The sequence below is a fragment of the Sceloporus occidentalis genome, unplaced genomic scaffold (genome assembly GCF_023333645.1).
Source record: "Sceloporus occidentalis isolate IW3139 unplaced genomic scaffold, rSceOcc1.0.p SCAF_5, whole genome shotgun sequence".
NCBI classification, from domain to species: domain Eukaryota; kingdom Metazoa; phylum Chordata; class Lepidosauria; order Squamata; family Phrynosomatidae; genus Sceloporus; species Sceloporus occidentalis.
In genome coordinates, this window is record NW_028316985.1 from 186,063,670 (window position 1) to 186,089,124 (window position 25,455).

The following is a 25,455-nucleotide window of genomic DNA, read 5'->3' on the forward strand; positions in this document are numbered from 1 at the left end:
TGATTGCCTCTTGCTCCACAGACACCATGTTGGATATTGTAGATGTGTCTGAGAATAGAGGAATATATGCTCATGGGAAAAGATATCTGCCACATTCTCATCCCGGAGGTCTCCAGACAGAGTAAATGTTGTACGTGTTGCTATAAAGGTAACATAAATGTGTACTGGTTTCTGTTGCTGTACCTCTCATTCCACAAAACACAAACAGTGCCTCTGCTGTCTCAGAGCATTCGGTGGCAATTCCTAGCACCAGTAGCAACACTTTATTCCCACCCAGCAAAGTTTTTTTTAAAATCATCTGAATATATAACAGCAAAAACAAAACCCAAAGAACCTGTATGGTTCAATACTAGGATACATGCTGAGTTCCTTGGTTAATCCTGGATGGGAAGTGAGCAGAAACTTTCCAGACAATACAGAAAGACTTTTAGGACACTGTTCCTTAAAAGAAGAAAGTGTGCCCATATCTTGAGCCAGTAATGACCAATGACATTGAAGAGGTCTGAAAGATGGTTGCCCAAATAGCTTGCAGTGCCATGAGATCTATATGAATATTGGCCAGTTGCCTATAGCATCACACAGCTTCTTTCCTCCTCCCCACTCCATCTTTCATGGGGACTTGAAAGATGCCAAAGCAGCATCAAGAGGCAACAATTGGTAATTAGTACAATTGGTCATAAAAGGAAGACCTCTTACTGCTTTGAGCTAATTTGGAAGACTCCACAGTGACAAAAAGAAGGGTGTTTTTTCATGCCCAGCCAGAGATACGATGGCCAACTAGTCTATTGTGCCATGATTGCAAAGCTTTTGCCAACTTTTCATTATGAAGAGGGAAAGAACAACAGGGCTAGGCAACTATATTCTGTAGTGGCCAGCCGCTGTCCCACAATATGCTGCTCTTTTCAAATAATTAATAAACTCAATGGTCCTCATCTTGATGAACTGATCCTGAAGGTGGGGAACAGGCAGAGGAAATATTGGTGTTGGTTACCCTATCTGTTGATGTAGCTCTCAGCTTGTCATCACCATTGTTGCAAAATTATCCGAGGCGATTCCCAGGATAAGCAGCAACATTTTATTCCTACCCAGGGGGATGCCAATGACTGAATATGTCTGAAGCCAGGGGAAGAGGAGGACCAGAATAGTCAATAGAGAAATGTGTGGTATATAGACATTACAGAAAATCTTAGCAAAAGTGAGGTATTTTGATGAGAGGAGGCCCACTGCATGAGGCCATGGGAGCAAGCATTCTCAGCTGTGGTACCACAATTGTGACAAACCCTCTAACCACTATGCCATGCTGGCTCTCTGGAACTTACAATGCAAAGTGCTATGTGCATGAAAAAAACAAACTGGGTATGTTATGAAAAATTTGGACAAAAATGTGTATGAATTTCCATGCGGGAAGCGAAAACAAAACCCTCTAGCCTAATACAAATGATGGTGTTGGACTGGGTGAGAAAGCTGGCAGTGTCAAGGACATGCAACAGAGACTTTCCCCATCACTATTTCCTTTTATGAGATAGGGACCAAGCTCCCATTCCCAAGCCTGATTGGACACACCAGGCAGGCTGTCACAGAATAGCAGGTTCGGGGTTCTGGAATGCTTTACATCACAAGCCAAGGCAGTTGCAGCTGTTGAAGGAAAGAACTGAAGAGTGCTGAGGAAGGTGAGGAAGACAGGAGCCAAACTGATGGAAGTGTCCTGGAATCCAGACAGGGGTAGCCCTGGAGTGGGGCACATTGTTCATATGAAGATGATTTAGACTGCATCCACACTGCAGAATTATCTGGTTTGGCACCACTTTAACTGCCATGGCTCAATGCTATGGAATTCTGGAATGGTCGTTTGTTGGGGCACCTGGCCATTGCTCTGATACCCCAAGGAACTAGTATTCCCAGAATTTCATAACACTAAACCATGGCAGTTAAAGTGGTGTGAAACTGAATTATTTCTGCAATATGGATGCAGCCTTAGACAACTCAGTGATGGGAACCTGCAGCCAGTAAGAGCTCTCTAAGGTTTTCCCCATCAAAAGAAATGCCTGCTCTCCTAGACTTCCCAGCTGAGATGGTCCTATTCATAGAAGGGACAGGAGTGGGGAGCTCAAGAGTTTCTGTATGGACAGCTACTCTTCTTTAACTCAGCTACAATAGAGACAAGTTGGTAGCCTGAGCTTTCATAGGCTTGACCCTCCTTCGTCAGATGCATGGAGTGAAGGAGAGAAGTTAGTGGCATGAGATTTCGTAGACTTGAGCCTCCTTCCTGAGACTCTTAAGGTTGCTTTTATTCCATACACAAATACACACAACGGTTCTGAAAAGCCACTAGCGCTGAAAGCAACAATTTGGAGAGAAATCTGCTAAGTACCTATAGCTTTCTTGAGTCTTTTCGCTCTGTAGGTGATCTCCGCAAGCACATGATAAATTCTGCACCATGTACCTTGCCTTGGTTCAACCAGAATAAAAATTATTAGACTTGTCTTAATATCATGTCATGCCTAATTTGAGTTACTTCATTTTATTTCATGTAATTTTTTGGAAAATCTCAGTGTAAATAATGCTTACTTCTGTAGTTTTCATTGTTTATTATAGTTCTGGTGGTAATGTATTTATTTATTTATTTATTTATTTACAAGTATTGGTGGAGGGAGAGTTTGCAAGAGCTCCGTTCTTGATCCAATATGGAATCAGCATTAAACAGTCTATTCTGCATCACTGCAGATAAAGAACTATCAAAGATTTAGACTTTAAAAAAACAACTCTCTATTTTTAAAGTTATTTTTCACATGCTACTGTTCTATATGATATCGCAGATTCACTACAGAATGAGATGAAACACCTCTCCACATAAGAAGATCAAATGGCACCCAAAGCAGCTCCAAAAGCACCAGCAGCAGGAGCAGCAGGAGCAGCAGGAGCAGCAGGAGGTAAGCTTTTCCCTGTTTCTATAGTTGTCTTTACAGGAATCAAGGAACATACAAGGCTGTGTCTGTGCTGCAGAATTAATGCAGTTTGGCACCACTTTAACTGCCATGGCTCAACACTATGTAATCCTGGGATTTGTAGTTGGTGGTGGTGGCACCAGAGCTCTTAGAGAGAAAAGGCTAAATATCACACAAAACTGCAAACCCTAGAATTCCATAGCACACCATAGTGGTGTCAAAGTGCATTATTTCTGCAGTGCAGATTAGACCTTGGTGCATGCATCTGAGGAAGTAAATGATATCTACAAGAGATTATGCTGCAATGTCTTTTGCACAATCCCATAGGTACTACAAGATCCCTTTGCATGCGGAATTTCCCCAGTAGATGTCACTCTGTAGCTGTGGGCTGGTGTAACAAATAGACTTCAGTACATTTTCAGTACTCTTTGGCACTGAGCTTAACCAAAGTGATGAGTATAAATTGAAGAAATGGTTTTCACTGGACCCAACAGTTGCATGACGCACACCTCGACTCCGCCTCAATGCCAACGTGATGCTGTGCGTCCCACCACACAGTGGGCGGCGTCACGGCTCTCCTCTGGCACTGCATCCAGATGATACAGCACCAAAGGAGTGCTGAAAAGCCACAGTGCTGGTGGCTATGGTGCCCTTCCCATGGCGCAAAAAGGAGCGGCTCCTTTTTGTGCTGCAGAAAGGCCAGACCGGGGCCACAGCATGTAGTTGCCATCTCCCAATTCCAGCAGTGAAAGGTGGAGTAGGTTCAGCCCCTTAGTTAACTCAGCAGGAAGTAAAAAGAACAGGAAGGGACAGAATCTTGCCTTCCCTGTAGGCTCAGGTAAAAGCAAACTGCTGCAAAGCCTTCTGGTATGTGTGTTCTTCCTTGGCAATCACTGTTGCCATCTTGAGCACCCTGTGATGTTTCTAGGGATGATATCACACGATGATTTTTGCAACTCCAATCTGAAACCATGCAAATTCATGTTATTACAGGATAGATTATTACACACGATTGCTGTCTCTGGGGAATCATTCCAAGCCTGATCCTAAGTCAGTCCAAAGTCACTCCTGATGTAGGTGAATTTGGTGAACTAGCAAATTCACAAATCTTTTTCCAAGGTTAATTTGAATCCATTTCGAATTGGTCTTGGTTTGGAATGCACCTTTGCTTCAGTCCTAGTACACCCCTCTAAACCTCCAAGGTGCCACATTTCCCATGATGCAGCGCTTCAATTTTGAGCCATTTGCTTCCAGTATTCTTGTCTCCGTTTGCCCCATCTGTCCTTATGCTTCCTCCTCCTCTTCTTTCTCCCTCCTCTATCACCCTGATCTTGCCTCCGTTTGCACCCTCCGTTCTTCTACTTCTTCCTCCTCCTCTTCCTCCTCTGTCACCCAATCTTGCCTCCGTTTGCACCCTCCATTCTTCTGCTTCCTCCTCCTCCCTCTTCTGTCACCCCGATCTTGCCTCCGTTTGTACCCTCCGTTCTTCTGCTTCCTCCTCCTCCCTCTTCTGTCACCCCGATCTTGCCTCCGTTTGCACCCTCCGTTCTTCTGCTTCCTCCTCCCCCCTCTTCTGTCACCCCGATCTTGCCTCCGTTTGCACCCTCCGTTCTTCTGCTTCCTCCTCCCCCATCTTCTGTCACCCCGATCTTGGCTCCGTTTGCACCTTCCGTTCTTCTGCTTCCTCCTCCCCCCTCTTCTGTCACCCCGATCTTGGCTCCGTTTGCACCCTCCGTTCTTCTGCTTCCTCCTCCCCCCTCTTCTGTCACCCCGATCTTGCCTCCGTTTGCACCCTCCGTTCTTCTGCTTCCTCCTCCCCCCTCTTCTGTCACCCCGATCTTGGCTCCGTTTGCACCCTCCGTTCTTCTGCTTCCTCCTCCTCCCTCTTCTGTCACCCCTATCTTGCCTCCGTTTGCACCCTCCGTTCTTCTGCTTCCTCCTCCCCCCTCTTCTGTCACCCCGATCTTGCCTCCGTTTGCACCCTCCGTTCTTCTGCTTCCTCCTCCCCCCTCTTCTGTCACCCCGATCTTGCCTCCGTTTGCACCCTCCGTTCTTCTGCTTCCTCCTCCTCCCTCTTCTGTCACCCCTATCTTGCCTCCGTTTGCACCCTCCGTTCTTCTGCTTCCTCCTCCCCCCTCTTCTGTCACCCCGATCTTGCCTCCGTTTGCACCCTCCGTTCTTCTGCTTCCTCCTCCCCCCTCTTCTGTCACCCCGATCTTGCCTCCGTTTGCACCCTCCGTTCTTCTGCCTCCTCCTGCTCCCTCTTCTGTCACCCCGATCTTGCCTCCGTTTGCACCCTCCGTTCTTCTGCTTCCTCCTCCTCCCTCTTCTGTCACCCCGATCTTGCCTCCGTTTGCACCCTCCGTTCTTCTGCTTCCTCCTCCCCCCTCTTCTGTCACCCCGATCTTGCCTCCGTTTGCACCCTCCGTTCTTCTGCTTCCTCCTCCCCCCTCTTCTGTCACCCCGATCTTGCCTCCGTTTGCACCCTCCGTTCTTCTGCTTCCTCCTCCTATATATGTGTATATGTGTGTGTTTATATGTATATGTGTGTATGTACATATATACACACATGTATATGTATATATATGTGTGTGTGTGTATTTATATACATGTATGTCTATCTATGTGCATACATATATATTTACATACATATTATGCATGTATATATATAATACATATACATACATATATATATCTATATATAGGGGTCTGTATACATATATACATATGTGTTTGTGTTTGTGTGTGTGTGTGTGTGTGTGAATATACATATATTTAGACACTACACATGTGCACACACACATACTCACCTACACATACTCGAGACCACACATGGAGGGAGTTATGGGCAAGAAGAAACGCAAAGCAATCATTCACGTGAGGCTAGCAGAAACAGGAAGTGGACTCCTTCTTCACCCTGGAAGCATAAAAGTACTCAATGCATTCAGAGCCCCAATGAGCATGTGCAAGTGTGCCAATTTGAATTCATGAATCTGCATGGCATGATAACTTATGTTGCACTTGCTCTACTTTGCCTCAGGCATGACCACAATTTCACTCTTCATGTGAGATAATTAATCACGTTAATTGGCTTGGATTTGAATTGAACCTACATCCCCTTCCCTTCGGAATGGCTTTGGATTGGAGTTCCTATTTTCACGCGTGATAAACTCCTAGGCCCACATGTTCTGGTTTTCATCTGTCAAATGCTGGTGGCTATGTTAAGCAAGAGAGCCAGCATGGCATAGTGGTTTGAGCATTGGACGATGACCTTTGAGACCAGAATTCGAATTCCTGCTGAGCCATGGACACCCACTGGGTGACCTTGAGAAAGACACTTTCTTCCAGCCTTGATGGAAGGCAAAAGCAAAGGCAACTCCCCTCTGAACAAATCTTGCCAAGAAAACCCCATCATACTGTAGGTTCTCCTTAGGATGCCAAGAAATGACTTGAAGGCACTTAACAACAACTGAGGAGGAATATTCATTCTCCCTTCCCAAAGTATGGAGTTTAGTATATTTTTAAACTATGTTTCTTTTACGTGTTGTAATCTACATTGAACTGAGAGAAAAAGTGGATGCCATCATCATCATCATCATCATCATCATCATCATCATCATCATCATCATCATCATCTGCTATTACTGAGACCAAGTCCAGCCTGTCTAGACAGGGCCAGAACTGGGGTACTAGTTTGTTGTGTTATGTTTGTTTTAATGTATCCTCCAAATCCACAAATCTTTTACCCACAGATTCAAGCATCCACAAATTGAAAATATCTCCAAAAATATAAATTTCACTAAGCAGACCTTGATTCTGCCTTTCTATATAAGGAACACCATTTTACTATGCCACTGTATATGATGGGAATTATCCACGGGGGTTCTTGGAACCAAACCTCAGCAGATACCAAGGGACCACTGTATACTTTATCCTTCTGCCACATGGGATTCATTTAAATAAAGCCCTAATTTTATTTCAATGTTGGGATTTGCTTTAGAATCTATTAGAATGAAGCCATGTTTGTTTCTCTTTCTAGCGAAAGGACCTGGAGCAGCTCCCCCTCCTGGAGGTAAAGGTATGTATCCTGGACACACCTGAAAGGTTCATTGCACACCTGAGAGGTTCCTTGCGCACAGACATTTCTGATGTAGTGATTCTTAAAGTCTTGATTAATACGGCTTTTGTTATATCATAGGTATGTGGGCCAGCCAAATCTCAACTGGGCACCTTCTAAATCTAATACTTTTGATCTTCCAGTTTTATCCATCCTTGGATCCAAATTAGAGAGGATGCTTGATGGTATAGCTTTAAACTGAGTAATGGGCAACCGCCCCTTATTGTTGCAACTTGCAATATCTTCCATTTTTTTCTGGGTCTACCTCCTTTCCACACAGATTTTCTTAATTCCTTATCCCAGTCCAGCAATACACTGTTTTTTGATATGACTGACAAGTTCACAAACAAATACATTAACTTGGGTAGCTCATTCATTTTGATGACGGCAGTATGGTTGAAAAGGGATATCTTTTTATTGCTCTAGCATTGAAGATCTAATTGAATATCCCTCCAAGCTTGTTTATAATTATTGTCATATAAATCATCATTTCTGTTAGTTGGCCATATTCCAAGGGATCCCACCTTTTTAGCTCTGTTGCAGCCAGATATTTCTTCCGATTTTTCCTCTTCCTTTTTTTTTGATATATTTTTGGTTAAAATCTGGATTTTACTGTATTTCAACATTGGGCTTTGCTTTAGAATCTATTAGAATGAACCTATGTTTGTTTCTCTCTCCCCAACAGATGCGCCTGCTGAAGGTATGTATCCTGGACACACCTGAGAGGTTCATTGCGCAAACAAGGAATGGCCAGGAATGGGGGAGAGAAGGGAGGTTGGGGACAAGTGGAGCATGGAAACTGAACACAAAGCTTTAGGATTCAGGAAATCTCTTCACCCGTAACAAGGAATAAAAGTATAGAATCTGAATCTGCCGTCTGCCACTGTCGGTGATACTGACTGCCTAGCGTCCCGTTAATGGCATACGCAGGTGTAAGTCCAACTTACACTTACTTATGTCTTTCTCCCTCCAGGTCTTATTGAGGTTGGTATTTTCTTTCTCCTGCTGCAACAACTTAAGCCACCCTTCAGGACACACAGTTTAACTACTTCAAAGGAAGTAATAGCTGAGAAGCTGGAGCATGTCTAGAGGAGGGTGGCCAAAATAATGAAAGGCCTGGAAACCATGCCTTTTGAGGAGCAGCTTAGGAAGCTAGGGCTGTTTAGTCTGGAGAAGAGAAGGTTAAGAAATGATATGATAGCCCTGTTTAAATATTTGAAGGGGTGTCATATGGAGGAGGGAGCAAGCTTGTTTACTGCTACTCCAGAGAATAGGATCTAGAGCAATGGATGCAAGCTAGGGAAAAGGGATTCCATCTCAACATTAGGAGGAACGTCCTGACTGTAAGAGCTGCTTGACAGTGGAAGACTTTGCCTTGGAGGGTGGTGGAGTCTCCTTCTTTTAAGCAGAGGCTGGATGGCCATCTCTTATATCGGGGGTGCTTTGACTCTGTGTCCCTGCATGGCAGAACGTGGATGAACTGGGTGGTCCTTGTGGTCTCTTCCAGCTCTTGGATTCCAGGATTCTAGGATCCTAGCATTTGAGGCTGATGGCAAAACAGCGGGTGGGTCCTGAGAAAGAGAGAGAGAAGGAGAGAGAGAGAAAGAGAGAGAAGTATTAGGTGGGTGGTTGTTGTCCTCTGAACTCAGAGATGGAGGTGGCTATGTGTGTTATTCATGTTGTGACTGTGGGGTGCCAGTTGCTGCTACTGAGACACAATTTCTTTTCCTCTTCTCCTTCCCACAGAGAAGAAACCATTCCTTGAAACACGAAAGGGTGAAATTTTTGTGAGAGTCTTTGCTGTTATCTCTTTCATTCTTGCACTTGTGATGCTCATTTTGTGTAAGTTAAACTCTTCATTCATCTGTTGGGTGTGGGGAGGAAGAGGAGAGAGTGTTGTCCCTTTTGAACGGTCTCAGGTTTACGCAAATGCAAAGGACTGGCCCTTTCTGAAATGTTTTGGAAAAACTGAGCATTTACCTGAATCTCTGCTAAGTCCTTTTCCATCCCACTGATCTTAATGAGTCAGATGACAGAAGATTGAGGACTCTCCCACTGAAGTCAAAGGCACTTCCATGTTCCCTTGAATATTCAGGCGCCCTTAGCTAGTTTCATGTCCAACTAGAGATGGCAAGGGATGCCATTGTTCATTTCCCAACTCCTCCAAAATTTCCTTAGACTTGCAAAATCTGGTTGGAATGAATAAGATTAAGGTTAAAATTTCTGTGTAGTTTTTGCCTGCTATTCCCACATTTTGAAATTATTTGGAAAATATTTTTTCCGCAGAAATAATGGTCTTGTTCAAAAAGCATGGCTTTGTTTCTCCAGGCCTCCTTCACTGTCCTTCCAACACTGCTGAAAACCCTCCAGCTAGACAGAGGATATGAAGGAAAGGAGCACGGATAAGGCTTTAAAAGCTTTTTAAAACAGAGCTTCACAGTCAGGGGCTTTGTTAACTGAGGCATGCCTGCACTATGGAATAAATCTAGCATAGGCCCACTGAATCAATGACACTTTCACAATTGTGAACTTAATGGCACATCTCACACATTGGCAGGTGATTCTTTATTATTTCTGACGTATGGCAACCCTAAGTGGAGTTTTCTTGGCAAGATATGTTCAGAGGAGGTTTGCCATTGCCTTCCCCTGAGGCTGAGAGAGCGTGACTTGCCCAAGGTCACCAAGTGGGTTTTATGGCCGAGGTGGGAATCGAAGCACAGTGGTCCCTCCAGATTTCCTGAGGTTAGAGGTGAAGGCCTCCCCGTGAATGTGGCAAAGCACACAATTCTTTTGGCCTAAGAAAGCACCTCTCTAGGAATATCCAGGTCTTCCAGTGCAACTCTGTGGCCAACATCTCCCAGACAATTCCCAGACATTGACCATAGAATTGTGCCGGAGGAGCTACAAATGCCTAGAGAAGTGTTTTCTCTAGGAACTTCTAGGTTCTCCAGCACAACTCTATGGTCAACCTCTGGCAGAGTTGCACTGGAGGACCTAGAAACTCCCAGAGAGCACATATCAATCAAATCTGCCAGAGTCAAAGCCACAAATGTGGAGAGCCAACTGTAGTTGGAACATTTAAAAAAATGGATTTAGCCCTCTCTTCGCTGCTGTTTAAAAGTTGTAATAATTGGAGAAAGGAGGACCTTCATTTTGTAAAATAGATTTCTGGCTATTGTTTTGTACTGAACATCGCTGTGTCACATGCCTTAAAAATCATAATGATGACGTCTTGGGTAAGGTGGTATCTGAATGGGAGCTGCCCCCAACATCTTCCCATTACTTGGGAACTTCATTGCAATGCCAGGTGGCTCTTCTCACATATGTCCCACTGTGCCACCTGGCATTGGTGATGTTGCCATTCATCACTCTCTCTGACCTCTGAGTGAGACACCCATCATCAACCACATGGCTGGGCGCCTTGTTCTGACCTCAGAGCGAGCAAGGCATGCCAGTGCCAGTGGCACCAGGCTGCGGCACAAAAGGACGCATTGTAAACAGCTGCCTGTCATCATCACAACGGAGAGCTCCAGATCTTCCAAGGAGATCCAGAGCAAATGGTCAGTGTTTACACACACACACACACACACACACACACACACACACACATTGTATACATGCATATATATAAGAGTGTTCTATCCTGAGTTCCAGAGCTAGTGTGGTGTAGTGGTTTGAGCATAAGACTCTGGAGACCAGGGTTCAATTCCCCACTCAGCCTTGGAAACCTTGGGCAGCCCCAGAAACCTGTGATAGGTTCACCTTAGGGTCTCCATAAACTGGAAACAACCTGAAGGCAAACAACAGCAATACCGTAAAGATTGCACCAGAACTGGGGATTTGGTCCTGCATCATCAGGACTCCACACCGTGGGAACCATAGGGTGAAGGTGGGGGGATAATGTGTGTCTTGGCTTATGGAGATATGGCCTTAGCTGAGCTCCAAATGTTAGACATGAGGAGCCTTGCACCAAAGCCAACAACAGCATTTCCAGTATGAAGGTACGGCCAGGCCCCCTGAGCACTACCACTACCTCCACACACAGAATCACAGAATCATAGAGTTGGAAAAGGCCCCAAGGGCCATCCAGCCCAACTCCCTGCCATGCAGGAACTCACAATCAAAACACTTCTGACAGATGGCCATCCAGCCTCTGTTTAAAGAAGGAGAGCCCCACCAATCTCTGAGGGAGCATCTTCCATGGTTGAACAGCTCTTGCTGTCAGGAAGTCCCTCCTAATGTTTAGGTGGAATCTCTTTGCCTGTAGTTTGCATCCATTGCTCAGAGTCTCTAGAGCATCAGAAAAAAAGCTTGCTCCATCCTCAGTGTGACATCCCTTCAAACAACACCTTCATCCAGCTGAACACATGCTCTTTTCTTCTTCTTCTTCTTCTTCTTCTTCTTCTTCTTCTTCTTCTTCTTCTTCTTCTTCTTCTTAGATATAATATTGGCAAGGAGAGATGCACTCATTACGGAGTCATTGAGAATAATGCGGGAGTTCGCTGTTGAGTACGATCCACGATATGAAGAGAGAGATGGTAACTGTCAGATTTAGTCTGATGGCTTAGGACCTCTTCTCTTCTCCCATGATGAGATCCGTCATCATATAACCACTTTAAACAGCTTTAAAAAGGTTGTTAAGACAGCTCTCTTTTGGCAGGCCTTTCCTGAATAGATGCCCACCCAGCAGAAGAAAACCTAACTTGTTGAACCCGTCTTTTGCTGCAGTCACTGTTTGTTTGTATAGTGTTTGCTTTTAAGTTATGATTTATGCTGTAAATTGTTTAACTGCATTTCAAGGGGGGAGGGATTGGGGGACAGGTAATATATATTTTAATGTTGTAAGCCGCCCCGGTTGCATTGCGCAGAGGGGCAGGATAAAAATATTGATGGGAGAAAGGCAGATGGGCAGTTGATCGCAAAAGTTAAGACCTGTTAAAGATCATAAAAAATATTTAAAGCATCATTTCATGCAAAAGATTTTTAAAATCTCTTTGTATTGTTTAATGGTATGCCACCCTGAGATCTCACAATAGAGGGTGAGATAGAAGTATTTAAATAGATAACTCCTGTGAATCAACCTTTAAAGAGTCAACTGATCTGAGCTGTAATTATTATTGTTATTGTTATTATTATTATTATTATATAGATTTTGCAGTAATCGCCCTTGCGCATAATTTATCAAGTGAGCTGTCCAATCTGGCTAAGGAAAACGAAGAAATACAAGAAGAACTTGGTAAGTTCCTTAAAAATTTGGACTTGCTATTGCTATTGCTAAATTTGCAGTGCTAAAAGCATGAGCCTCTTTGTCAATTCCTACGCTAATATCTTAGCATATTATCAATACCTACGTCAATATCTTAAAAAGCAAAGAAGTAGGAAAATATTGGTACGTTTTCTTTCCCACTTTCGTATTGTTTTCTATTCTTAATGTATACAAATCTTCAATTAATTAAATCCACTTCCAGATATAGTACAGGTTTCTTTCTTTCTTTCTTTCTTTCTTTCTTTCTTTCTTTCTTTCTTGTTTTAATACTTATGTCCTTCAACCTCTATTCCCATTTTTGCTGAAAATATTCTATACGATTGCTCCAATCTTCAACATACTTGTTAGATTTCTCATTTTTCAGACTTCTACTCAATTTGCCCATTTCAAGAATATCCATGGCTTAAGTGCCCATTCTTCTACTGAAGGAATATCCTCTTTCTTCCAATTTTTGGCATTGATTACTCTTGCCACTGAAAGAAAATGTTACCAAACTTTTCCTCCAAATTCTCATTCCATGTAACAAAAACATCCCTGGTTTAAATTCCAAGCTCACTTTAATTATTTTCTTCCTTTCATAATGAATTTGTTTCCAATTTTTTTCTGCTTTCTCACAAGTCCACCACGTGCGGAAAAGAGATCCCTTTTCCTTTTTACACTTCCAACATTTACAATCGTAATTGCTTTACATGTTACACAATTTATCAGGTGTCAAATACCTTCTAAAATAAATGTTATAGTAGCTCTCCCTTAATCCCTGACAAGAGGTATAACTTAGTTTTTTCTTCCATGCTAGTTCTCACTGATCTAAATCAAGAGTTTGGGACCATTTTATCATATTTTCTTTAATGATCTCCTTTTCCACAAACATTTTCAGAATACATTTGTATATTCTAGATAATGGAGCTTCCTTATTAGACATTATTTCTTGCTCAAGATCCATATCACTCTTCCTTATTCCTTCTTGTTTCATATCCATTGTATATCTTTCTCTCAGTTGTCTATACAAAAAGCAGCTTGTTCTTTCAACTCCTACCAAAGATTTTATTCTGATTTCATTATTAGTCTCTCTGGCTTTTCTTTGCGAACAAAGATTCAGGAGGGACTCATGATCCCGCGCTTTGTACAAGCGCACTGATGACTAAAAAGGCCAATCCGAGATAAACAGGTCTGGTTACAGAAAGCACAGCAGAAAGTCTCCTTGGGTGATGCAACTTTCTTTCTTTTTTAAATTAATCTTTATTCATTTTTGAAATGCATAAAACACATCTAGAACACAGTCCACATAAGGTATATCATAAAAAAACAAACCAATTTGTTGTCTTGACTGCTTGTCTATGACCCAAATCTGTCTTCCTTAGTAGTCTTCTGGGTTTGAGTCGCAGTAATTTTAAGACGCCTTGAAACCTCGTTCGTCGATGGATGTCTAGTTCCCACTAACAAACTTATCAGTATTATAATGACATAATAACTTCTTCCTCCTTTTTCCCCAATAAAATTGCCATACAGCTCTTTTCTGTCACTACAGCGCGCCCGCGCCATACGCAGGCACGCCATACACGGTTTGAGCATACGTGCTCAAGCTGCGGGGTGCGTGTGGGGCGGAAGGGGCAGCGTATCCCATTCAATTGAATGGGCGTGTGCGCCCGTTGCGCCCCGCGCGCCGCCGCGCCACTGTGCACGAGCCCCATTGGAAACAATGGGGCTTGAGCATAGGCGGAAATCGCCTTATGCAGCAGGATCCGGAACAGATCCCCACGTAAGGCGAGGGCCCACTGCATTTACATGATTGAAAAACAAGAAAGAAGCTATACATTAATATAACTGATCACATCAGTTGCTATGAAAGGATCCCTCTCTAATTCTTAAGTAATCCAGTGAGTCAGTTAAATGTCCTCGGTTATCCTAGAAATTAAAGTCAAAAGTAGAAAAATTTATAGCACCACCATTTGCAACACATTTAAAGCAAAGTCATATCCCAGACTATTTGAGAGGGAACCTCAATTAAAAATAAATTTAAATCCCATTCTCTTTCCCATCTTATCACAACCTTCTTCCATGCCTCCTTCCTTTTACCTTTATCAGATTTTGTGATATACACGATATTCTATCTGATTCCCTATACCAGTGATGGCGAACCCACTGCAAGCGTGCCGGAAGTGGCACTTTGGGCCATTTCCTCGGGCACGGGGCCAGGGAGAAGGCGGAAGAGGCACGCGCGTGCCCGTTCCTCCCCCTCCCTGCCTTTTCCTGGCCTCCATCTGTCTCTCGGAGAAAGCTGGAAGCCAGAAAAGGGCACTCTGGAGAAGAAGCCAGAGGAGTGCGCCTCTGGTTCCTCCTCACAGCCTTTTCCCAGCCCCCGGCTGCCTCTTCAAGAGAGCTAGAGGCCGGGAAAAGGGCGGGGAGAGGAGGAGCAGCCGGCGCGCGCCAGTACCTCCTCCTCAGGGAGCTTTGCCTGCCTCCAGCTGTCTCTGGAGAGAAAGCTGGAAGCAGGGAAAGCTCCATGGGGAGGGAGGCAGGGGCCCTCCCCATCTCCCTCCTTCCCCACTTACCTTTCCCTGCCCTCCAAGTGCCCCAAACGGGGCACCTAGAAGGCAGGGAAAGGTCCGTGGGGAGGGAGGAAGGGGCCCTGCTATTCCTATTCTTCCCCTTTTTCCTTTCCTTGCCCCCAAAGGGCTTTAGAGAGCCCTTTGGGACGAAGAAAGGTCCGGGAAGAGGAGGACTGGGGCCCTGCCCATGGCTCCTCCCCTTCACGGGCCTTTGCTGACCTCCAGCTGTCTCTGAGAGACAGCTGGGGCCCGTGGGGAACAGGGGAAGAGCCCCGCCCAGAGGGTGGAAGCTCCGCCCACAGAGGGTGGAAGCCACACCCCCTGGGCCAGAACCATCCCGGGGCAGAAGCCCCGCCCCCTGGCACGCAAACCTAAAAAGGTTCGCCATCACTGCCCTATACTCATTCATTTTTAACATCCAATTTTCCCATGTTGGGATTTGATCAGATTCCCATAGTTTTGCTATTTCCGTCCTTGCTGCCGTCACCAAATATAATAGAATTCTCCAATTTTGAGCTCCCTCCTCCAGATTTAGTGCAGATGTTATGTTTAATAAATACAATTTGGGGTCCGTTGGGAATTTGATCTCAAGAACCTGTTGGATAGATTCGTGGATCATTCTCCAGGACTTCTGTATTTCCGCACAGGCCCAACACATATGGCAGAGCGTGCCTTTTTCATTTTCCCATCTCCAACAGTTCCCATCAGATACTTGATACATCTTTTTCAATCTCCAGGGGGTAATATACCATCTATTCATGATTTTTAAAAGATTCGCCTTCAAATTTTGGCCCACTGTGAATTCGTCCGTCCATTTCCAGGCTTTTTGCCACTCCTCAAAATTTATAGTGCTACCAATGTCTCTCGCCCATTTTACCATATAGTCTTTTACTACCGTTTGCTCTAACATCCTACTAAGTAATAGATTCTGTAATTTTGCAGTTTTTTCCTTATCAGGTTGCCAAAGGAGATCGTCAGGCTCATTATAGGTAGATTCTATTCCCCGTGTTTTATCGTCAACTCCATGTCTTTGGCTAATTTGCAAAAAACTGAACCAGGATCTATCGTAGCCCTCTTCTTGGAGTATTTCTCTTGATTTTAGACTAGTCTTCCCTTGACAATCAGCAGATTTTGTAACAAAAACATAATCTTTGGCAACACTGCCATTTTACTTGTAGCAATTCTGCCTAATAGAGATAGGTTTAATTGGTTCCGTCTTCTCATATTTTCTTGAATTTCCTTCCACATCACAACATAGCTATTTTCAAATAACTTCAAATTATCCTTTGCGACCCATATTTCCAAATATTTAAGCTTTTTTCCCTCTTTGAATCTGGATTTCCCCTTTAACGCGTCAGTCTCTAAACCAGTCAAATTTTTCGTTATCATCACTGTTTTATCTTTATTTACCTTCAGTCCTGAGAAACTGCCAAACTGATTTAACTCATACAACGACTCCTCTATACAATGTTCAGTGCAACTTTCAGTGATGTCAGTGGGTATCATGTGCATCAGCCTTAACCAAGTATGCTAGAATATAATGTAATCTCTGTTTGGAATGCATTTTGTCTTGTTGCTTATATGTATAATAATTTCTATTAAATCCCCACTCTTGTTTTCTTTGTTTGTTTGCTTGCTTTTTGCTTTTGTTCTCTTGGCTGTGCATTTCTGGTCTGATGCAAAGATAAAATTTTCAAAACACTAAGTCAGTGGGTCGCATACAACAAGAACCTCTACTACTTTTCCAAAGAAGTGAGGAGTTGGGAAGGTTCCGTGACCTCCTGTAATCAGAAAGATGCTAGTCTGGTTTCAGTCAAGTGGGGTGAAGAACAGGTTAGTAGAATAGTGGAATAAAGGGTTGGCCTGATTAACCACCCCCCCTTTATAGGCGGTTGTTCTGCAAGGCTATCTGCCTACAGCGGTCTGTAGCAGTTTTCATATAATGTATACCTAGACATCTTATTCCTTTCTACCAAGCATGTCTGTATAAATAAATTTTATAGCTGTCGTCAAGGAAGGAATGTAAATATTTGTGCTCTTCTTCATCATCTCAGGCAGGAACAAGTAATTCTTGCAGTTTTATGTGTCCACATAGTTCGGTCAACTCTGCTGGACAGAAATGCAAAGGTTTCTACACTCTTTTTCTTGATTTTCCATGATTTGTCTGCAAAGGGCTAATAGATTTTCTATGCAGAAATACCCTCCCCCCCCCCCTGCATAAAATATATTTGGGTGCAAATTATCTCCCTGAACTATCTCTATTTCTATGCAGGTAAATGCTTCCTGAACCTAGGCCCAGTACAGACTGGCGCTTTGAGCTGTTCTGGGGCTGAAAGTAGAGCTTAGGAGAGCAGAGCGTTCGTATGCTCCCAAGCCCTACTGCATGCTGCAGGTGCCATCTTGGCAAGCCACTGTTTACATGGGGCATGTAATGATGATGTCCACCATACACAGCATCACAGATGGCATATGAAGGGCATCATCATTGCATGCGAGCGTGCCAATGGCGCCTGTTGGGGTTTCTTTTTCTGCCATGTGCAAGCTGCGCCAAAGGGTTCCCATGGCCTGATTCCGGGGCAGAAAGGGCGGTGTCTCACTCCCCCTTTCTGCCTCTCTGTCGAGCCCCTCAGTCACATCATAATTTGCAAGATGACAAGGGATAACTTCACTTGGGATGTATCTACATTGTAGAAATAATGCAGTATCCATCCTACAGAATCCTGGGATTTGGGGTTTTATGAAGCACCAGCACACTTTGGCAGCGAAGGCAAACCACAAATCCCAGGGTCCCATAAGATGGAGCTACCCCACCTAAAGTGGTGTCAAACTGCTTGATTCCTACAGTTTAGATGCACTGGCATATCTAGTGTATTTGACACCTGGTATGGATCATTTTTAATACCCCCTCCTCTCTTCACCAGCCTTTTCTGGGTCTGACAGAGCTGCTGGCTAGGTAGGAATGGAAGGCAACTCTCTTTAGTGCCCAGCCAACAGGACCCCCCAGGCCTGGAAAGCAGCCCCTTCCCACTAGGGATTGCTGCTGCTGGTGGTAGGCTGCTCCTGCCACCCCACCACCTTTCTGGGTGAACAGAAGAGGGGATAGACTTGCCTTCACATCTGACCGGCAGAACCACCGGACCCAGCAGACAGCTCCTTTTCATCATGTTGACATGTCCAGAGGAGGGCAACCAAAATGGTGAAGGGCCTGGAAATTTGAGATTTAGGAAGATGAATACCTTTAACCTGGAGAAGAGAAGGTTAAGAGAAGGACCTATAAAGCCCTAAATGGCTTGGGCCCAGGATACCTGAAGGACCGCCTCTCCCCGTACATTCCGCCCCGCACCCTCAGAACATCTGGGCAGCAACTACTTAGGGTTCCCAGGGCGAGGCTTGTCTCCACTACCAGGAGGACATTTTCCATCGCCGCCCCGGCCCTTTGGAACACGCTGCCCACAGAGCTCCGCTCAGCTACCTCCCTGGCCCAATTTAGACGGGATCTTAAGACCTTCCTGTTCAGGACTGCGTTCCCTGAATAAGGTCCTATAGGCCTCCCCCGCCGCACTGGCAACGGGACTGGCTAACCTGGGCCCTTTTGTTTTTATGTTTTCTGTAATATTGTAATATGGTGTATGATTTTAATGTTTATTCTCTATTGTATTTTAACTGCTGTAAACCGCCCTGATCTGATGGAAGGGCGGTATATAAATAAAATTTTTATTTATTATATTTATTATTATTTATTTATATGATAGCCCTGTTTAAATAATTGAAGGGATGTCGTGCTGAGGGTGAAGCAAGCTTGTTTTCTGCTGCTCCAGAGAACAGGAGCCAGAACAATGGATGCAAGTTGCAGGAAAAGAGATTCCAGCTCATTAAAAGAGACAAGTATAGTAAGACTAACATGGGAACAGGAGAGCCTCAAAAAGAAAGGGGTTCCCCATCAGACATCTCCAGGTCCTCCATTTTCTGGCTCCCCCTCTCCCCACCACATGCAACCTCTCTCCCCTGGTTACATGTTGGCTGCAAAAATGCTCTGAATGCCGCATTTGGCCCATGGGACAGATAGGGCCCACCTGGCTCCAGGGGCTGGAGAGATTGCAAAGTGTGTGTCTCTCTGATGTTTATCACACGGAGGTATTTGCAGCTCAGATCCGGGGTGACTCCTGGTTCAGCTATGTGAATTCACGTTATAACGTGAATGTTTGATCACACCTGGTTGCCCTTCCGTTGCCCTTCCGAATCGAGGGGGAATCGGATCCAAGGCAAGTCACGCGATGCGGATTCAAGCAAAGCGGAGTGAGCGCACATTGTATTACCACAGCAGTGGGATTCAACGATTCAAATCGGCACCTTTGCGCATGCTCAGTGGGGGTCTGAACGCATCCTGACCTTATACGTTTCCGGGGTGAAAAGGGGCACAAGTTCTTGTTCCCTGTTTTGCGTAATTGCGTGAATATTTGCCTTGTGAATCTTTCTGTATCTTCTTCATCCCCTTTTTTATTTTCTCTTCCACTTCAGCAATTTCAACACACAGATAGATGATAGATAGATAGATAGATAGATAGATAGATAGATAGATAGACAGACAGACAGACAGACAGACAGATCTGTATATTCACATTCACGCACATACACACATGTATATATTCCCAAAAAATGAGTTGCCCTGAAAGTTGCCTTGAAAGTGAAAGGACCGCCAAAAGGAAATGGGAGAAAATTGCAATGTCTCATCATGGGAAATGCGCAACCAAGGGGTTCACGGTAGTGTCCCAGAGCGCAAGCAAAGTTGCATTCAGACCAATTTGGAGTGAAATCGAAGTGAGCTTGGAAGTGATATCTGTGAATTCACTTTTTCCCGAATTCATCAAAATGAGGAAGCACTTTGGATTCACTACAGAAGCGCCACAGAAGGAGCTCCTATAGAAAGTAATCTCGTCTGATAACACATTCATGTTATGACATGAATTTGTTTTTTTAAAAAAATTGTTTTATTTATATACCGCTATTCCAAAGATCATAGCGGTGAACAGCAAGTAAGCTAATTAGCAAGTAAGCTAATTTGCCCCCAACAGTCTGGGTACTCATTTTAGCTCCCTCCTCGGAAGGATGCAAGCTTGAGTCGAGCTTGGGCCCTTTTGCTGGTCTTGAACTCGCAACCTTGTGAATTTGCATCATTGGACCCACACTCATGTCGGATCTGAGCTGCAAAAAGCTGCAAAAACTTCTGTGTGATAAGGCTCTCTCTCTCTCTTTCTGTCTGTCTGTGTGCCTTCAGGTACCATACCTCCCATGATTTGGATGTTGTTGAACTGCAGCTCCCAGTATTTCTCAGCATTGGCTGAGGCTTCCAATCCAACAGTAGCTGGTGAGCTGTATGTTAGAATAAAGTCTGCAGCTTCAGTCTCTACCCAAAATGATATCCATGACTCCATCCATGTTTAAACAGGGTTATTATGCCCCTTCTTAACCTTCTGTTCTCCAAACTAAACATACCCAGCTCCCTAAGTCCTTCCTCATAGGGCTTCATGGTTTCCAGATCCTTCACCATTTTAGGCACCCTCCTTTGGACACATGGCTCCAGTTTCTCAACGTCCTTTTTGAATTGTGGTGCCCAGAACTGGACACAGGATTATTCCAGGTGGGGCCTGACCAAAGCAAAATGGTAACAAAATACTTTTTTTGGTCTTGAATCTATGCCTGTAGGATAACTTTCAGTACTTTCCGGGCTTTGACAGAGTTCAATAGCATTTACTCCCATTTGGCTGCAGATATGCCAACTGTAAACCATTAAGTTTTATACTAAGTACTGTGGTTTGGTAATAGATATACATATGGATGAGTATGTAGGTCCATAAACCCAATCAAGATGCATTTGCATATTGGATTTTACCAATATGTCTCTGCTGGGTTGGGTCAATGACAAGGAAGCTTCCTCTTGAAGATTTTCTGATTGTTCTTTTGCAGGCCTTTTTGGACGAACAAGCCAGGGACAAAAAACTTGAATTCTGGATTGGACTCAGGAAGAATGCATCTGTGCCCAAAGGCTTGCTTTGGCATGCAGGCTTTCTAGCTGGAACATTGTGAGTTTCTGAAGAAAATTTCCTTGATCTATGCACTGTAGAAATTTTCTGAGATATTTGTTTTTTCGTCTTACATGGAGCTGTTCATATTCTTTCCATATGTTTAATGGTAATATAGAAATTAATATAGGGATGCAGTGGCTTAGTGGTTAAGATGCTAGTTCTGATGATCGAAAGATCAGAAGGTTGGCAGCTTGAGGCCTGGGTGCTGCTTAATGGGGTGAGCTCCTGTCACGGGTCCCAGCTTCTGCCAACCTAGCAGCTCGAAAGCATTCAAATGCAAGTAGATACATAGGTACCACTTCTCAGTGGGAAGGTAACAGCGTCCGGTGCAGTCATGCTGGCCACATGGCCACCAGAGCAGTCCTCGGACAACGCTGGCTCTTCGGCTTAGAAACTGAGATGAGCACCAGCCCCTGCAGACTAGACATTCATGTCAAGGGACTACCTTTACCCTTTTAATATAGAAATTCAGGACAGAATTTGTCTTCCAGGACAACCCCCCACCCCACCCCCAAGGTTATCTTTAAGAACTGAAAAAAAGTTGCCTGTGTTTCAGATTTCATAGATGGAGCGTATTCTTATTAGCAGGTCATACCTGAAGCAGTTGATAATGAAATACAGCGAACTTTTAGTGACTGGCAAATTTGATAGGAGTTTTGTCCTTGCCAAACAGGCTACAGAGAACAGGAAGGTCTACTTTGAATCTACTTCATCCCTGCCTTAAACTGCATTTTAAAAAGACTTACTTTTTGCTCTGGATTTTCCAGGAAGATGTGGAGCACTCCAAGGTGATATGTGAGGACTGTTTGCAAAGCGTCCTGCTGTGCTGCTCTGCACTGCCACTGCTGTTGCTAGTCACTCCCTCTGAGGTCACAAGGCACCCAGCCATGGCATGGACTCTGGGCGACATGTTGTCTGTCTCAGAGGGAGTGACTGGCACCAGTGGTGGTGGGTCTCATGGTGGGACTTGTGTATCGACAGCCACCCAACATAACTGCAGAGTGTAGAAGTAAGACAGATCATAGAATAGAATCCTAGAGTTGGAAGAGACTACCAGGTCCATCCAGTCCAACCCCATTCTGCCATGCAGAAACTCACAATCAAAGCATCCCCAACAGATGGCCATCCAGCCTCTGTTTAAGAAGGAGACTCAACCACACTCTGAAGCAGCAGTGCCTTCCACTGTCAAACAGCAATTATGATCAGCAAATTCTTCCAGCAGCAGAAAACAAGCTTCCTCCTTCCTAAATATGATATCCCTGCAAATACGTAAACAGGGCTACCATATCACCTCTTAACCTTCTCTTCTCCAGGCTAAACCCCCCCCCCAGCTCCCTAAGTCTCTCCTCATAGGGCATGATTACCAGAACCTTATGGTTTCCAGACCTTTCACCATTTTAGTGGCCCTCCTTTGGATGCGCCCCAGTTTCTCAACGTCCTTTTTAATTGTGGTGCCCAGAAGTGGACACAGCATTCCAGGTGAGGACTAACCAATGCAGAATAGAGTGGCACTATTAATTCCCTTTATCTAGAGAATATACTTTTCTTGATGCATCATAGAATCACATTGACCTTTTTAGCTGCTGCATCACACTGTTGACTCATGTTCAACTTGAGCTTTACTAGGACTCCTAGATCCCTTTCACATGTAGCCTTGTTATACCAGGTGTCCCTTATCCTATATCTATGCATTTCATTTTTTTTCTGCCTAAGTGCAGTCATAGAATCATAGAATCATGGAGTTGAAAGAAACCCTAAGGGCCATCCAGTCCAACTCCATTCTGCCCTGCAGGAACTCTCAGTCAAAACATCCCCAAAAGATGCTGGTGAAACATCAGGAAGAAACTCTTCTACAACATGGCCACATAGCCCGAAAAACCCACAAAAAAACTATCCAGCCTCTGTTTAAAGACCTCCAAAGAAGGAGACTACCACACTCCAAGTCAGCATTTTGCACTTTCAAAGAGCTCTTACTGTCAGGAAGTTTCTCCTAATATTGAGGTGGAACCTTTCTTCCTGTAGCTTGCATCCATTGCTCCAGGTCCTATTCTCTGGAGCGGCAGGAAACAAGCTTGCTCCATCCTTAACATGAAACCTCTTGAAATATAAGTTGGAAACAACACCATAAGTTGGGAACAACTTGAAAGCACACAACAACAACAAAACATGGCAACTTTACTCTCAAGGGTGGAAGCCCCCCAAGAAAGGTGGAAGTGGCTGTCTAAGGGAAGGTGCTACCAAAGGCTCAGGGTAAGGAGGAGGTCGTGAAACATCATTTGCATGGCAATATCTATGGAATCCTAGAATTTTGTATTTGTAATTCTTTGCCAGAGAGCTCTACTGGCTCACCAAACTACAAATCTCAGGATTCCATAAGATGTTGCCACAACTGTTAAAATGGTGCCCAGGTCTGGTGTGAGAGGCACCCAAAAAGTCCATGTCTATTTGTAGTCAATGAGACAGGGGGAGACAAAGAAACTCTTGGCACTTGGTAAGGAGTGAAGAGATTTAGGACAAGGAAAACAGTAGAATGGAGGAAGGCTAGTGCCAAAGAAAATGGGGAGAGGTAGATGGAGAAAGGAAAATAGCACTAGAGTAAAAGAGAATCCAGAGAGAAACCCGATGTAGGTGTGAAGGTTAAAGAGGGTATGGCAACGTGTGACAAGAGACACCAGTTGTGTCTACACTGCAGAAATAATCCAATTTGACACCACTTTAACTGCCATGGCTCAGTGCTATGGAATTTATGGGATTTGTAGTTTTGTGAGACATTTAGCCTTCTCTGTCAGAAACCTTTGGTGCCACTACAAACTACGGCTCCCAGAATTCCATAGCATTGAGCCATGAGAGTTAAAGTGGTGTCAAACTGGATTATTTTTGCAGTTTGGAATCAACCCAAGTTTCCCCCAGGTGCATGCTGGCCCTTCTCTTCCACAACTCCACATGCAATATTGTGCAGCAAATGCTGAACTGGATTTGATCTGTGTTTACATGGAGAGTTCTGTGCACATTCAAGTAACGGGAAACTCTGCATAGAGTTGCAATCACATGCAAGCAAAGATGAGGAAAATTCTTGCTCCCCAATTTGCGTCTAATACAAAAAGATCAGAACTGAAGAGGTGATCACATTGCTCGGTGGCAACATGTGGAGCCCATGTCCATGCTCACAAGCCACAACCTGTTTGGGGGATTATTGTTGTTCTTGTTGTGTGCCTTCAAGTTGTATCTGACTTATGGAGACCCTAAGGTGAACCTATCATGAGGGGAGTGGGGTTTGCAAGCTTCTTCATGTGAGGTTTGCCATTACCTTACTCTGAGTCTGAGAGAATGTGACTTGCCCAGGGTCACCCAATGGGTTTCATGGCTAAGTGAGGATTTGAATCCTAGTCTCCAGAGTTTTAGTCCAACACTCAAACCACTACCCCAACCTGGCGATATGTCTAAATAAACCTAACGAGAGAAAACCGGGTATTTATTCAATTGTAAAAGGTAAAAAAAAAAGTTCTATTTAAGTTGTTTACTTCTGTCTCATTTTTAACAGGTATTGGAATCATAATCAGCCAGCTGGTCGCGGTGACTGCGTTTACGTATCAAAAACGTGCAACATAAAACACTGTTGGAATGATGATGTATGTGGAACCAGAAGACCATACATTTGCAAAAAGGAACCTATAAAAGCCTGGTACTATGCCTTAAGATGAAGAGAAACAGATACTGCCGTCTCTGTTCACAGACAGCCTGGTGACACTTAATTGCAAACAATGAAGAATAAAATCTGTACATGTCAACCAGTGCAAGCACAGACTACCAACATTTGTGTCCAGTCTTTTGTTTGTTTGTTTGTTTGTTTGCTTGTTTAACCAAATAATCTTTTACAATAATAATAATAATAATAATATAGTTTATTTGTAACCCGCTTTTCCAAAATTTTGATCAAAGCGGCGAACAATTATTTATAAAAACATTCCAATAAAATCAATTAAAAACAGCATTAAAAGCAACATAGTAATACTAACAACAAAAGGGCCAGATGGAAGGGGAAATCGATATATACAGTCCGGGGTCATCAGCCCTGGTGGCGCAGTGGTTAAATGCCTGTACTGCAGCCATTCACTCGAAACCACACGGTTGCGAGTTCAAGACCAGCAAAAGGGCCCAAGCTTGACTCAGGCTTGCATCCTTCCAAGGTCGCTAAAATGAGTACCCAGACTGTTGGGGGCAAATTAGCTTACTTGCTAGTTAGCTTACTTGCTGTTCACCACTATGATCTTTGGAATAGCGGTATATAAATAAAACAAATTATTATTATTAATTAATTATCAATGAAAAGGGGCAAGAGAAGATTTTTCACGCTGGGAAGGCTTGGGAAAAGAAATACGTCTTCAGATTCTTTTTGAAAAGAGCTAAGGATGTGGTGGAGCGAAGATCATCTGGGAGACTATTCCAAGATCTTGGGGCCATGATAGAGAATGCCCTCTGTAAGGTCCTCACAGCG

At 44.0% G+C, this 25,455-nt stretch overlaps 1 protein-coding gene across 1 annotated transcript; it reads left to right on the forward strand.

Moving 5' to 3' along the window:
- The first annotated feature begins 2,822 nt into the window (after positions 1 to 2,822).
- On the forward strand, positions 2,823 to 24,721 carry LOC149313299 (CD209 antigen-like protein 2). The gene is made up of 9 exons (XM_089527153.1): positions 2,823 to 2,930; positions 6,985 to 7,023; positions 7,748 to 7,762; positions 8,809 to 8,904; positions 11,502 to 11,600; positions 12,212 to 12,298; positions 16,562 to 16,710; positions 20,842 to 20,957; positions 24,502 to 24,721. Exons 1-9 carry the CDS (start codon positions 2,864 to 2,866, stop codon positions 24,659 to 24,661), a joined length of 828 nt encoding a protein of 275 aa, XP_089383279.1. The 5' UTR covers positions 2,823 to 2,863; the 3' UTR covers positions 24,662 to 24,721.
- The last annotated feature ends 734 nt before the right edge of the window (positions 24,722 to 25,455 follow it).